Here is a 15,236-nt window from a genome sequence, read left to right as displayed (position 1 = left end):
AAGCGTCCAACTCTTGGATTTGGCTTAGGTCATGATCTCAGGATTGTGAGAATGAGCCCCACTTCAGGCTCCATGCTCAGGGAGGGGTCTGCTTGAGACTCCCTCCCCCTCTCACACTTAATGTGCTTTCTCTCTCTTTCTAAAATAAATAAACAAGTAAATAAATTTTTTTAAAAAAAATCCCAAACTGAAGACATCTGATGACAAATGCCACCCAGTATTCTTAAGAGAGATATCTCCTAAGAGTTGAATAAGAGGTAACCACCATCACCTCCCATCCCTCACCTTCAGTCCCTGGAAAAAAAGAAGGGCAGAGACTGAGAGAGTGATTTTTTGTGATGCAAAGTTGTAGGAGTAAAGAAAGTAATGGGAAAGGGGTGCTTCCCCTCTTGCCCCCAACAAAATAAGCAAGCAGGCTGCAAGATTACACCTGAGAGAATTTGAAGGCAATTGTATGAAAGGAGACAGTCATCCTCCCTGTTTGCTTGAGACTTGCAGACATTCACTGGCCCCCTCCCTTTCCCGTGCATGAAAGCTTGGGTTTGGCACATGGCTCTAGAGCTGGGGAGGCACAGAACAGGGCTCGACTCTGCCCTGGAGAAATCTGAACATGCCAAGCTGGTTGGGGCACCACTTCAGCATCAACAAAGCACATTTGGAATTAGCTTTAGGAGAAGAGACAAAGTTGGTTTCTGATTGTGCCCTGAGGGGATATGCCAAATGGATGGGCTGGCTGCATCTGAAATCTTGTCTCACAACCCCACTGAGTCAGGAGAGCAGGTCCGCTAGCCTCACTTTGAAAGTGAAGACAGGAAGGCTCAGGAAGTTAAGCAACACATGAAGCCTGGCAGCTCAGATGTGGAGGGTCCCAGACTGAGAACGGGGTTGTCTGATTCCAGACCCAGGGACATCCCCGCCGACCTCTCCCAGCTTCTGCAGGTGCTCACAGGCCTGGCCATGCATGCACCTCCAATTACGGGGCGGCTGAGTGAGGTCCATCTACTCTGTCTTCTCTAACTCACACGGGGGTGTTGTAGACGCGATGGTTGGGGACTCCCTCACCTCTTGCTTTCCCTACACTGATGGAAGATACATTTAATTCACGCGCATAATGCTTCGGTACCAAGGGCCGAGCACTACCCATGCCTCTACCTGGCGTTAGCCTTCCGTTTGCGGCAAACTGATCACAGCCTTCTGGGATCTCCAGGAGCCTTGGGAGCCACCCAGGAAGGCTCCTTCTGCTTCTGCAGGAAAGGAACAGGCGCCTTCACAGTTGAGATTTTTACGCATTTAGCTAAAAAGGAGGGAAAGCTTGCTATTGTTTTCTGGCTACACACAGAGGAGTGATTTCACCAGGAGAAACCAAAAAGCAAGACAAAGCCCGCTGGGCCTTCCTAGCATGCCCATACCTCAGCATGGCACCGAATCCTTTCTTCTTGATTTTCCTCTCTGGGTCTTCATTTTCTTCTTTCAGCTTTTTCTCCTTGACTTTCAGTTTGCCCTTTTCCTTCTTCTTCTCCTTCTCTTTGGGTTTTTTGATTTTCCTGGCTTTCTGTTCCGCATCCTCCAGCTCCGAGTTGCCCTGAGGGGCAGATTCACAATTCAGAGCTCCTTGGCCAGAGTGAGAGCTCTTATCAGACAGACGGTCTGTACGGAGAGAAAAATCAATACGTGTGGTCAGAGGCACTCACTGTTAGTAGATCAAGAAAAGTTAATTGTAAAATACAGGAATGAATAAAGCACTCCAGAGTTCTACCCTTCCACGCAGCTACTTGTACCCTTTGAAGAGACAACTGCCTAAATCTGGATACTTCAGGTAAGGTTTGCTGTTGGGAGGAGGGAGCAATGGGTGGTTCAGCCGGTGGTATAAAAGGTTTGATACATGGCAAAACACGAATATCTATGAAAGCCAGCTTGGGAGCCTCGATCGGCTCCGAAAGCCCATATGCTGGCAAACAAACAGGGCGAGTTTATTTCCAGGAGAGGTTTCTGAGGACACATGTAACCCAACTGCTTCTACCCAATTAATGCAGTCAGTCCTCAGGTTGAGGCTGCTTCTAATGACTCGAAAAAAGAATGTCAGGAAATGCATACTTAGTGCTCCTACCCGTCCTTGTAGGAAAGTGAAGGAGAACATTTCTTTGACAGTTTGCACTGTCAGATAAATTGCATATTGTGTTAGCCAATTCCATGTTCGTTAAGCCAAAGGGCAAAACATATCAGGAGAATGAATTACTTTTAATATCAAAAATTTAATTGTGATCCTTAAATCATTTTTCTTTGTCGTTAAGCACACATCCTTGCCTATGATTCGCAGATGATAATAAAATGAAGAACGTGGGTAAGGAAGCACTTTGTCCTACCAGCTTCTAGCTCTTCGGGTCCGTCATAGGATTTGTCAATGGCTGCCCGGAAACTCTCGTTGCAGCCTCGGCCGCGAACCATGTGCGGCCGGGGCCTGTGGAAGGGAAGTTCGTTCTTCCTGACCTCAGCAACTGCAGTCTGGAGACTCTCCAAGGAACTGGACTTTTTCAAACCCAGGGTTGGACCGAAATCTTTGCTTGGAGATTCTGGAAAAGAAAGGGCAAAATGTCACCCTTTCCCTAATGAGGCACGGTGTGGGGTAGTGGAAAAGTCTGTTGTTCCAAAAAAGTTTGTTTGGGCATCTTAAAAAAGGGGGTGTTGAGTGAGTAGGGTTTGGGGTTCGACCCCAGTTTTGCCAACTTTTTGTGACTTTGAACGAGTGGTTTGAGTTCTTGGAGTCTTGGTTTCCTTTTTTGTAAAGTTGTGGTTAAGATTTAAAAAAGATAACATATTAAATAAATATGCCTGTGTGTATATGCACACATACACAGATATATATGAATTTGAAAGTTTCTAGCAGTCTATAGAAATTGTACATGCATACACACACACAGGGCATCTAATATGATGAGGGCTTCTCTCACAGTGCCCACCCCAAGTGTTCCCTACGTTGTAGCTTTTTATTTTTTTATTTTTTTTTTAAGATTTTATTTATTTGACAGAGAGAAACACAGCGAGAGAGGGAACACAAGCAGGGGGAGTGAGAGAGGGAGAAGCAGGCTTCCTGCCGAGAAGGGCGCCCAATGCGGGGCTCGATACCAATCATGACCTGAGCCGAAGGCAGACGCTTAACGACTGAGCACCCAGGTGCCCCACGTTGTAGCTTTTTAAAAAATAATTAATTTAATTTAATTTCTTTTTTAAGATTTTATTTATTTATTTGAGAGTGAGAGAGCATGAGAGAGAGCACGAGCATGGGGGAGGGGCAGAGGGAGAAGCAGACTCCCCACGGGGCAGGGAGCCTGATGTAGCGCTCTATCCCAGGACCCTGGGATCATGACCTGAGCTGAAGGCAGCCACTTAACCAACTCAGCCACCCAGGTGCCATGTAGCTTTTTTTTTTTTTTTTAAGATTTATTTTTTTAGAGAGAGAGAGAGAGGGAAAGCATTGGGGGGAGAGGGGTAGATGGAGAGAGAGAATCTCAAGCAGACTCCCCACTGATTGTGGAGTCCAATCTAGGGCTTGATCTCATGACCTTGAGATCATGACCTGAACTGAAATCAAGAGTCAGGTGCTTAACTGACTGAGGCACCCAGGTGCCCCTACATTGTAGCTTTTACTATTTCCATGACTATTTTTATGATTATTGAGTAACATACTATGCATAGAAATCAACATTGAAGTGATTATAATTTTTATGATTAAACACTTTACTCTAGTGGCTATTACTGTATCATGAATGCAATTCATTTAGTCAATAAATAAATAAAGCAAAGCAAGAAAGTAAACAACTTTTCTGTGTCAATGCTTATTGTTCCAAATTGTATTTCTATTTGGGTATCTAGAAAAGGGGTAATTTTTAAATGAAATATATAATTCCAAAAAGAAAAAAAAAAACAAGTGAATTTTAGTAATTTGTTCTCCGATATATAATATATATATATTTTTAAAGATTTTATTTATTTATTAGACAGAGACAGACACAGCGAGAGAGGGAACACAAGCAGGGGGAGTGGGAGAGGGAGAAGCAGGCTTCCCGCTGAGCAGGGAACCCGATGTGGGGCTCGATCCCAGGACCCTGGGATCATGATGCTTAACGACTGAGCCACCCAGGCACCCATCGATATGTAATATTTTTTACTAGCACTGTTTGGCCATGTAGCTGTCCCCTTCCCCCATGCCGCGACCTCCATTCCCAGCCACAGCCAGGCTTCCAGTTGTCTACAGCAGGATTAGGCTCTCTAAATACCAGCAGCACAAAGATTATTTTAAAGATGGAAGGAATTCTATCAGGCCCCCTTTCTACCAGGGCGAAATCTCATGATCCTCTCCAGTTGAGAAGGAGGTTATTACTACTTGGAAGCTAAATTTGCATTTCTGGGAATAAATTACTTTGCAGTTTTTCAATAGCTACAGATGGAGTACATACTAAGGATTACATACATAAACTACCTTACTCAATGCCTCTTTTCCATATGTTCTAAATATGTTAAAAGTAGTCAGAATAATGACAATAATTCTAGTAGCTAACATTGCATGGCATGCTTCGTCCTGTTCTAAGTGCTTTACCTGTATTACCTTACTGTAATCCTAACAGTTATTATTGTTAACCCCATTTTAGAGATGACAGAACTCACAAACAGAACAGAGAAATACTGGTATAAAATTACACACTCACTCTGTATCAGAACCGGGAATGTCCTCAGGCAGCCTCATTCCAGCATTTCTGTTCTGTACTGCCTAAAGATAAACTTGGCCTCTGCCCTCTACTTGATGACTCTAATGAGTCAAGCTACTTAAACTGGCCCACCGTGTCCTCATCCCCAGAAAAGCATTAGTCTTAGATTAGTCCTGATAAGACTGGCCAAACAGGCAAACTACAAAGATCAGATGTTGCTATAATTCTAGTTTCATCATTAACTTACAGGAGGCAATTTTGCACTTTGAACAATACACATGATGACAATAAACACTGCATTTTGTAGGTGACAGTGTATCTTTGATCAACGCAACAGAGATGAGATTAAGCGAAAAAAAATTACAAGAAATTTCAGGGACAAATTTCAGATGCCACTTGCAAGTCACAAACACTGAGACTATGTTACTACTAAATCCACAAAGAGGCATACTTCTAATATTCTCAGGAAAGAAGGTAAGTTGAAGAAACAGAAATTGGATAAGATTGTTTCTGACAAGAAAACAAAAGGCAACATAGAGGTTTGGGGTATTGAAGCAACAGTAAAAGCTTTGGAGTTTACAGAAAATGTTTTACACCATCAACCGCTAGGACATCTGACATGAAGTTTGGTGAAAACAAGAAGATGAAGAACACTATCTGAGAAAGCTTAGTTCTCTGTCAACAATAGTAACCATTTTTATTTATTAATTGCCATTCAGGAGATTAGATTAGAGCCCAAACTGCAAGTATTCTTGTCATCCTTTTGCAATAAATTCTAGGGAACATGAAAGTGAATAAATCATCCAAGATATAAGGCACGCTATCTAAGAGGAGCTCATCTAAAGCTCAGCAAGAAGTCGTATTTGAGAAGGAACAAATACATTGTTACTCATTCTAAGCAAACTGAACATTAAGGATTCATGGATTTGCTGGATTAATAGAGCCAGCAATTAATTCACTTTACAAAAATAAATAGAAGCCACAAATTAGAAGCATCAACTGACATTGGCCAAAATTACCACCTAGCTGTATTGGATGTAGTACATGGTAAAATTAAAAGCAAAATTAGTTGAGTTCTAGGTTGTGAATGTGAACCCAGGGGTCTTCAGGCTTGGAAAAAATGTTTATATTTATTCCTGGGGAGTCAACAGGATGTAGCTAGTGGCAGGCTGATATGAGAGAGGAAAATCTGAAATCAGGAAAGCCTCTGCAAGGATTCACAGGGGCACCGAACTGAAGTTCCAAGTGAAAGAAGACTCTGATGTGGGCCTTGACCAGGGTTCCACATCTCCTGTAGGTGTCCCAGGGCTTCCGATAGAAGGACAAGGTCGTGTTACTGGTTATGGGAGGGATTATTTTATCAGTCGATGGGGATCAGCACTAAATTCCAACAAAACACTTAGAATGAAGTACCCTACAAGGTAAAGATTGTACAGAGCACAATAAAGGGGCACATTCAATCCCTCTTCTCTTAGTCTTACCCTCACCAATTCAAACTTAGGTTGACATTACCTAGGAAACTCTGTAGCTTTTAGAATGGGAAGATTCACTGTCTATTGTCAGCCTAACCATTTACACAAATTATATTTTTTCTAGGCTCCCATTAAAAATAGAGGTCTCTCTGAAGGGATAATGTAAAGTAATTAATCAAATTCAAAACCTCAGTCACTCTATCCCATTGAAGTCATCCCAAACTATGATGACTCCTCACATTTTCCTTGGCAGTTGATGTGATATTGGCTGTGGCTGATTTTAAGCAATTGTCTGAGAGAGTGATCTATGAATACCATGCGTTGTCATTCTCAGGGTGGGTGGACTGTGTCCAAATTTGAGCATTTACTTGTCCCATTTTGAGCATCTACAGAACTAATCTTAATATGATTGTTCAGTGATTTCCAGGCCAACCTCACTTACTTGCCTATGCCAAGGAATAAATCTTCTTTCAAACTTTACTAGTAAAGCTTTATTTTTTTTTAACTTACGACTTCTACATCCAGTGACCATGTTCTCTAAGATCCAGATAAACTCATCTTCCCATCAGAAACACGAACTTGACATACACAAACTTCTTTAAACAAATGATATAATAGTTATCAAGGGTGCTAAAAGAGGGATCTTACATGATAAAAATGATTCTCAACATCATATAATAAAAATATTCTCAAAGTTCCATGTGCCAAATTTTTCCTTAAAATAAAAGCCTCATAAGGAGATATCAGTGACATTTTTTTAAAAGATGTTATAGCACTTTCAAAGATTCATCTGTTCCCAGATGAAGGAAGGACTCGCTTGACTGAGTACCAGAAGTCTTCCCCACAAAGAGTAGAGGGAAATTTCAGGATCCACGTCTTTTGGTTCACCAACCCTCAGACATACCTACTACTCCCTGTCATCCAGAGAAATACATTGTTATGAAGAGAATGGATGCACACAACAAGACTAAAGATTTAAAGGACTAAAGACTTCTCCATGTGAGAAATGGGCATGAAAGAGGTGGTCTCATAAAACAGAGAGCTACTGTCTAGGTCAACAGAATCGATCCTTCACACCCTTAGAAACCATTGCCTCCACCTTCTAGGTAGAAAGTCCCATGTCAATGTATCACAAAACAGAAAGTCCTTCCTGGAGGATTGTCTGGATGTGGACCTCAGTTTCCCTGACTCAGTCTTAGATTCCTGCCCCATGGCTGCAAACTGCTGTTGGTTCCCTACAGGCAGGTGATTCAGATAATAGAGAATAAAAGTGTAGAGTATCATTAATAGTGAATGATTAAGAGGGGAAGCTGTGAAACATCCCAACAAACTCCACTCTGCCGCTTATTTCCCGAGTTATTAACCCCTCTGTGCTTCAGTTTCCTTATGTGTAAAATGAGGGTAGGACCAGCATGGAAGAGTAACTGCCGCATAGTCTATGCTCATAAAGCAGTGGTGATAATTACTGTCACTATACTTTTGTGTCACCTCTATACATCTGAATAAGTGAAAGCCTAGCCCAATTTAGTTGGTTGAGTCCACCATTGCATTCTTTTTTTTTTTTTTAAGTTATACTTATTTATTTGAGAGAGAGTGCGCGCGCACGTGCTCACGAGCAGGGAGAGGGGCAGAGGACGAGGGAGAGAGAAATCAAGCTGACTATGCGAAGTGTGGAGCCCCACGTGGGGCTCGATCCCACGATTCTGAGATTAGGCCTGAGCCAAAACCAAGAGTCGGATGCTTAGCTACTGCACCACTCAGGTGCCCCTCCACCATCGCATTCTTAACTACAACCATCCCTTCTGCAAAAAGTTGAAAAAGGCTTCCTGAAGAAATAGCATCATTTCTTTTTTATTCAAAAGTTGAACTGATTTTTTTCAAACAACTCCTTACTTTTTTTTTCTTTTGAAATAGGGTATATGTACCCATCTGTTCACTGCACCTAGAGACTATCACTGGGAAGACTGAGAGTGGAGTCTCGGTTGCCCTTTCCTTAAGGCTATAATCATTTAATTAGTCTGAGATTTCATTGGCAATATTTGAACTTCCCGTTCTAGCATTAAAATCTTGCAATAAAAGAATGCCTTAATCCAGAAAAACAGTAATTGGATCTTCCATTATTGATGAAATTGCTTCCAATACATTCTTATTAGAACATAAGGAATTATTTTGGGGAAGGTATTCACTTTCAGATATGTGGCAAGTTTTTCTCCCAGCTAGAGCTTTATAATTAATAAATACTTATGATAAATTAAGAATAAATAATGTATTAATTTGCACATTTCAATAACGTCAATGGCCCTCAAGGCACTTAGTGAAAATTAATTAAGTTAGTGCTCCTCCCTCTAAAATAAAGGAATTGTGCCCAGTAGTAAACTGGAGATTAAAATGACTGCAATGCTATTCAGGGGTCACAGCATGAAACTTAAGAAGGCCGGGAATTCGGCAAGATAGCTTGCTTTCATTACCAATTTGGCATTGCTGTATTATGAGCAATGAACTTGGGCAAATACAATAGAAACGCTTTACTTGCTTCATGGGGAGTTGTGATGTGAAATTAATAGCCTTAAAACTCTTTGAATGAAAAACTATTATAAATTCCAAGTAGGAAGTCACAACACCACTTTATTCTCCAATATATCCCGCTTTGTCTTTTTATTTTAGATTACACTTAACTGAAAATTTTGTATATTTTATTTTTTTAGTAGTTTCCCTAGAGGCAAAATGTCTTATGTGCTTTAATAGATATCATTGCAAATCCATTAGACTAGAAAAAAAGGTCCCCATAATATCCAAATGTATAATTTCCTAAATTATGTTATCTGTGCTAACTGTGTCCATAATGGGCCTAATTACCTTCTTGCCTATCTCAGTATTCCAAATATTGATCATCATTCTAAGCTTATCACTGTGCCCCGTTTCCTATTCATTACCATAGGGCATAACGTAATCTGGTTTATACATTATCTGCTGTCAAATGGGTCTCAGTTCTTTTACTGGCAATTTCCAAGTTCTCCAGGAGCAGAGATTTTTCTTTTAAGTCTCGTAAATCCCAGGGTCTTTTATCATTTCTTGAAATTCACGTCAAATGTTCAATAATGAACTTCCCATTAAGATTCATACATTTGCATAATCTCTCCTCCTCTGTCTCCAAACATTGTCTATTTTAAAGTGAAAATATCTAGAGAAAATATGGGAAGATTAGGTGAACAAATACAACACACTGCTTTGATGATGAGTGTGGGCATGGCCCTCCCATAGTCTTCAAATCTCTGCCAAGTGTTGTTACACAAGCTAATTGTTACTAAAAGTTCCTTCTTTGATAAACGGAAAGTCGAAATCTTTTGCCCAATTTTGGTTCCTTTCCTGGACTCAAATTATGTGCAATAAATGTAAAGAACTGTGAATTTATTGCACCAAAATCATTCTTGTGACACTTTTTTCCATTTATTGTCTATTTTGTGGGTAAGGAAATATTTCCTGGTTCAATTTAATGGGTAAATTATTTATTTATGTACTTATTTATTTATTAAAGATTTTATTTATTTGTCAGAGAGAGAGAACACAAGCAGGGGGAGGGCATGCAGAGGGAGAAGCAGACTCCCTGCTGAGCAAGGAGCCCAGTGTGGGACTCGATCCCGGGACGCTGGGCTCATGATCTGAGCCAAAGGCAGATGCTTAACTGGCTGAGCCAGTAATGGGAAAATTATTTAAAAATATGTATATATAACCATATTTCCGGGCAGATTCTTTTAAGGCAACTGAAGAACTCAGACAAACCCATTCCCAAAAGCCGGTTTGTTGTGATCTTTTGCTTGCCCTCTTAACTAGCTTATTAGGAAAACTCTTACCTAATTAAAAACAACAATAACAACAACTCACAATTGGCATCCAAGATAATAATGAATTTAAAAATTGGATAAATAGCACTGGTCTCCAAAAGGGAATATAGCTACTTAGAGGAAACAAAACAAAACAACTTTAATTATTTAACTGGGGGAAAAAAAGACTTGTTTGAGAGTCCAATAAACTGTCTAAAGTAGCAAGTTTTTCCACCTGTGAAACAGGATCAAGAGGATCGATAAATGCCACCTATCATTTTCTTAGTCCTGTTGACTTGGTATCCTCAGCACAGGGACGTACTACATAAATATTTGTTGTAGGGATAAATGAAGGTGAAGGCAAAGGGTGGTTACAGCACGTGGATGCCCCTTTTCTCCAGGGCTGTGAGGGGGAACCAAATTTTATTGGGAGAAACACACCTCAGAGTTGCGTTACTTCCTCAAAGCGCTCACACAGTGTCTTGTTCTTTGTTAATCCAGCCCTTAGGTTCTTTGGTGTCACTTTCAAGGGTTTAATAATTTCTGCCCTATCCATAATTATTCATTCATCTTCTCTATGTTTTGCCTTTCTTTTTATACTAGTCATTCCCTTTGCTTAACTTCTCTCTCTGTAATATTAACCTTTTCCGCCATTTCTATCTCCTTGAGTGCACTTTAGTCTTGTTTTTACCCACTGCCAAGAACACCTTTATTTGTCTTCCAGATCCTTCTTGTATACCCTGGGAACAGGCTTTCACTCTGAATACAAAGTACTTCTGTGATTCTACTCGCCACCCCACCCTTTCTTTTTACCACTCTGTCTGGCTTGCTTCAGCAGCACATCTTTCTAATGCTTTTGATTGTTGAGTGGTTTATGCCCTATGTGGTTGTATACTATAGTACTCTCAAAATAAAGTATAACAGAAAGAATTCTAATAAGTCTCTTTAAAACCATTAGCATAACTAAAAGTTCAAACCGATTGATTTCTTGGATGAAGACGCACAAAGATGTTTTTACATGATGTTATGTAAATTTAGTACCTGTATTTTTTAGGGTCAAATATTATTTTTGCACTTTTGCTTTACCCTTTTGATAGCTGACTGTACTTAAAAGAAAGATAACACTTCAATTCTCAGTTACTGAGTTATTTATAGAACTGACAGAAAGTATGTTTTTTGGTTTGGTGTGAATATGAATAACAATCTCTCTATGGATATATTTGAAGCAAGATTTCAATCTAATGTTAAAGTGTCGAGCCAAAATTAAGTCAGCTATCAATGAGTGTTTACGGAATATGTTTTATGGCTCAGAACTGTGCTTGGTCCTAGAGGTAACAGAGGCTAAGTATAATAGTAACAGACACTTGCTTGTTGCTTTATAATTTACAAAGTTCTTTCCTATACAACATGAGAGCGCATCATACACCATTGAACTTACCCAAATTCACTTGTACATTCATGTCCAGAGAGAGCTCAAATGAAGAAGGAGGGTGGGCGGGCAGAACAAAATAACTTATGTAATGGGAGTAATTTCACTCACCATCCATCTCAGGGAGAGTAGGCTCTAGAATGAATGCATCTCAGAAAGGGCAGGAGTTTGGAGAAATGAACTGTTTCCTGTGAGTCTCTGCTTTTACTTTTTACCCTGGGTAAACATTACATTCTTTTTAATTGAGATATAATGGATACATAACATTGTGGAAGTTTAAGGGGTGCAAACGATGACTTGATACACATACATATCATCAAATGATTACCACACGAAGGTTAGTTATCACCTCACATCATTACCATTTTTTGGTGTGTGTGGTGAGAACATTTAAGATCTATTCTCTTAGCAACTTTCAACTATATAATACAGAATTCTTAACTATAGTTTCCATGCTGCACCTAGATTCCCAGAAGTTAATCATCTTATAATTAGAAGTTTGTACCCTTTGGCCAACGTTCCACATTTCCCCCATCACTAAGGTCCTGGCAACCACCATTCTGCTCTCTGTTTCTGTGAATTTAGCTTTTTACGATTCCACATATAAATGAGATCATATAATATTTGCCTTTCTCTGACTTATTTTAACTTAGCATAATGCCTTCAAGGTCCATCCATGTTGTTGAAAATGGCAGGATTTCTATCTTTTTTTATGGCAGGATAATACTTCCTTCATGTACATATACTGCATTTTCTTGATCTGTTCATTCACTGATGGTCACATGGGTTGTTTCCATGTGTTGGCCGTTGTGAATAACGCTGCAATGAACACAGGAGTGCAGATACTCTTCAAAATAGTGATTTCATTTCCTTCAGATAGACACCCATAAGTGGGATTGCTGGATCACACAGTAGCTCTATTTTTAATTTTCTGAAGAACCTCCATACTGTTTTCCATAATGGCTGTACCAATTTACACTCCCACCAACAGTTCACAAGGTTCCCTTTTTCCCACCACCTTGCTAGCGCTTGTTATCTCTTGTCTTTTTGCTAACAGCCATTGTAACAGGTATGAGGTGACGGTCTCTGCTTGCTGCTTATGTCATAAGCATCCTATCATAGGAAGGGTCATTCTTGAGTTTCAAGATTTCTATCTTCTATGGGTCCCCATGCTTTAACCCAAGCCGATCACTTCATCTGATGCTTGACTGAAGAAACAGCTATCTGTTGCAGGTAATTTTGAATTCTGTACTTTAAGGTGAATTTGGGTGATTTTCAATAATATTTTATGATTTTCCTTTCCCTGATGACTTGAGAACCATTCTTGAGAGGTGGTACCTCAGTACTGTATCTCATGTAAATCTCAGAACCACCACTCAACTCAATTCTCTTCCACTTCCTTTTAAAATTCCCTGAGTTTGCTGACAAAGAAATGTTGGCCTTTTGACTTGGCAAAGCCATTCGGATGCTCTGTAAGGCTTTCTTTACTTTGACAACCCAGGAATTAAGCTCCTCCCACTCTTTTTGAAGACTCAAAATAAAAGATAAGGTACCTATTTTCCTCCAAGGTGTTATAATCCATGTGCTGAACAAAGATGAACACACACACAGTGATAACACCAGATAATGACTAGGAGTCCCTTCCCATTTGTGAGGGAATATATCCATCTGAGGATATACATAGATCCCCAAAGCTTAGAAAATAAAAATGTTTGATTCCTGGCTTCTTTGGGAGTGGTATTTCCAATGGGCGCCATGTTTTCTCTTCACTCCACTAATTAACTGCTTTTTTGGCATCCAGTAATAATTTACTCTTTAGAGCAATAGCTATAACAAGCACCGGTTCTGGCGAAAGACCGCTTAGGTTCATTTCCCAGTTCCATTCTAAACTCACGGTGTTACCTCTGATGCTCTCGCCCCTCCGTGACTCAATTTCCTCATTTGTAAATTTGTTACAGATTTTTACAATTTGCTATGATGACAAATTTGTAAAATCTGTAACACAGAGATAATGATTGCACCTTCTTCACTGGGTAGTTAGGGGGACTATCTGATACCGAGCTCAAACATGATGCCTGGCACATATAAGTATTCAGGAAACATTAGTTTGTACCATATGTCTTCTTTTATGAGTAATGTTTACACTCATTAGGAGGATTTCTTTACAACCAACAGAATGCCGAGAGGATTTCTGTTTCCATAGCCATATATCATGGGCCTGGGGCATCATTAGCTTTGACTTTTCACTCTTCATTCAAAACTACTTATTTTTTGTATTGTTTAAGACTTTTCATCACTTTTCAAATCATCTTCTACACCCTTCACTTCTTTCAATAGCCCAAAAGCCTTGTTTCTTACAGAGGTATTTTCCATAAAGAAACCAAATTCTAAAATCACTTGCTGGGAATACCCATGTCTGGGCCAAGTGAAGAGCTGGGTGACTCTTCTCCCCCAGACCAACCCATTACACCATCAACAAAATGACAAGCCAGGAAGTGTCATAGACTTTTGGGGTCACGGGGCAATAGACAGTGCTGAAGACTATAGGGCCAAGGATGCTGACATATAGCGTAGTTCTGGGCTAGAGCAGTGTGGACACGTGAAAGTCCAGAGAGGATAAAGCACCCTGATCTTCGGTCACTGGATAAGGCTACATGAACAAAGCAAGACTCGTCCTTGAAGACAGATCAGACACAGGCAGGAAAAGTAGGAGGTGAGCAGGAGCTCCACAAAGGAGGAAAAGCATGAGGAAAAACCTGACACGTCGCTTTGGTGGTAGGGATATAGGATGGATAGAGTGACCGGTAAGGGAAAGTGACTGTATTGGGGATTGGTGGAAAATAAGTAGATGTAAAGTAAGATACGAAATCTGGCTGAAAATGTGAGACTGCAGCAGGGGGCAACGGGAATCCTTTAAAAGTTTTTCACCAGCAGAATGGCTTGGTAATATTGGTATTTTGAGAAAAGAGAACACGGAAGAAATATATAGGATAAATTAAGGAGAAGAAAGACTGCTGTATTATACGGTAATGGAACCCACTGCAAATAAAGTATCTTGGTCTTTACTTTCATCCTTTTAACAATTCCAACTTCAGGCCTTTGTGAAGCAATTTCCTCTAAAACATTTTTAGTATGGTTAGTCATCTTTCCTTACAGTGAATGGAGCTACTTGCCCTAGACTTTTCTCTGACCAACTGGGAAAGGCTGAAGAAACGTGGTCTCGTCTTCTTGGGAGGCAAGAGGTGCTCCTGGATGTGTCTCTGTGAATGGGTAGGACAGGGGCACCGCCTGCCACCCTTAAGCTTCCTACTGGCATGGCTAAGCTGTGATTGCTGCAGCCAGACCCAATGCTATCTCCTCTTAAGCACACTTTATTATATTTTGTAATATATAATGATTAATGGACAGTAAAACTAATAACATGGGGGCACACAAAATAAATGAGGTGGCAAATATGAAAAGGAAGTCCCACTTAATGTTGTTGTGAAATCTGACAACATGCTGGAATTTCCAGCATGAGGTATATCAGCCTGAGGAGCCCCCGCCAGCAGGAAACAAGGTTACAAGAAGGTGGCATTTCCATTAATAACTTCCCCTCTGGGAAGTCTATGATCAATCTTTCTTGTGCTGAAATTCTTCTCAGATTGTAGTGAAATTTCAGAGTAATGGAGATAGTGCTATATTCCATCTCAGGGAAGCTCATGGAAGAACAACAGGAAGACTATCACAACTTGCCAGCTATCCTGATCTGCCCATTTTACCCACCCCTGGTATTGACATTCATTTTTTTTTTCTACCCAGCATTCACCAT

At 40.3% G+C, this 15,236-nt stretch overlaps 1 protein-coding gene across 15 annotated transcripts in view; it reads right to left on the bottom strand.

The window, feature by feature from the left end:
- The window catches only part of PARD3B (par-3 family cell polarity regulator beta), a 1,014,396-nt gene that overhangs the window by 292,061 nt on the left and 707,099 nt on the right, over window positions 1–15,236 (bottom strand). For all 15 annotated transcript variants that reach the window (XR_003519077.1, XM_027589187.1, XM_027589179.1 and 12 more), the window contains 2 exons: window positions 2,364–2,570; window positions 1,410–1,647 (listed from right to left, as the gene is read on the bottom strand). Coding sequence is in view for 14 of the 15 variants with exons in the window: in XM_027589187.1 (XP_027444988.1) it covers window positions 1,410–1,647; window positions 2,364–2,570 (445 nt within the window). In the remaining variant the exon portion in view is untranslated. The remainder of the gene's footprint in view (window positions 1–1,409; window positions 1,648–2,363; window positions 2,571–15,236) is intronic.

This window comes from Zalophus californianus, chromosome 3, assembly GCF_009762305.2.
Source record: "Zalophus californianus isolate mZalCal1 chromosome 3, mZalCal1.pri.v2, whole genome shotgun sequence".
Classification (NCBI taxonomy): domain Eukaryota; kingdom Metazoa; phylum Chordata; class Mammalia; order Carnivora; family Otariidae; genus Zalophus; species Zalophus californianus.
The sequence above is the reverse complement of the archived record's forward strand: the minus strand, read 5'-3'. Positions and strand labels throughout refer to the sequence as shown.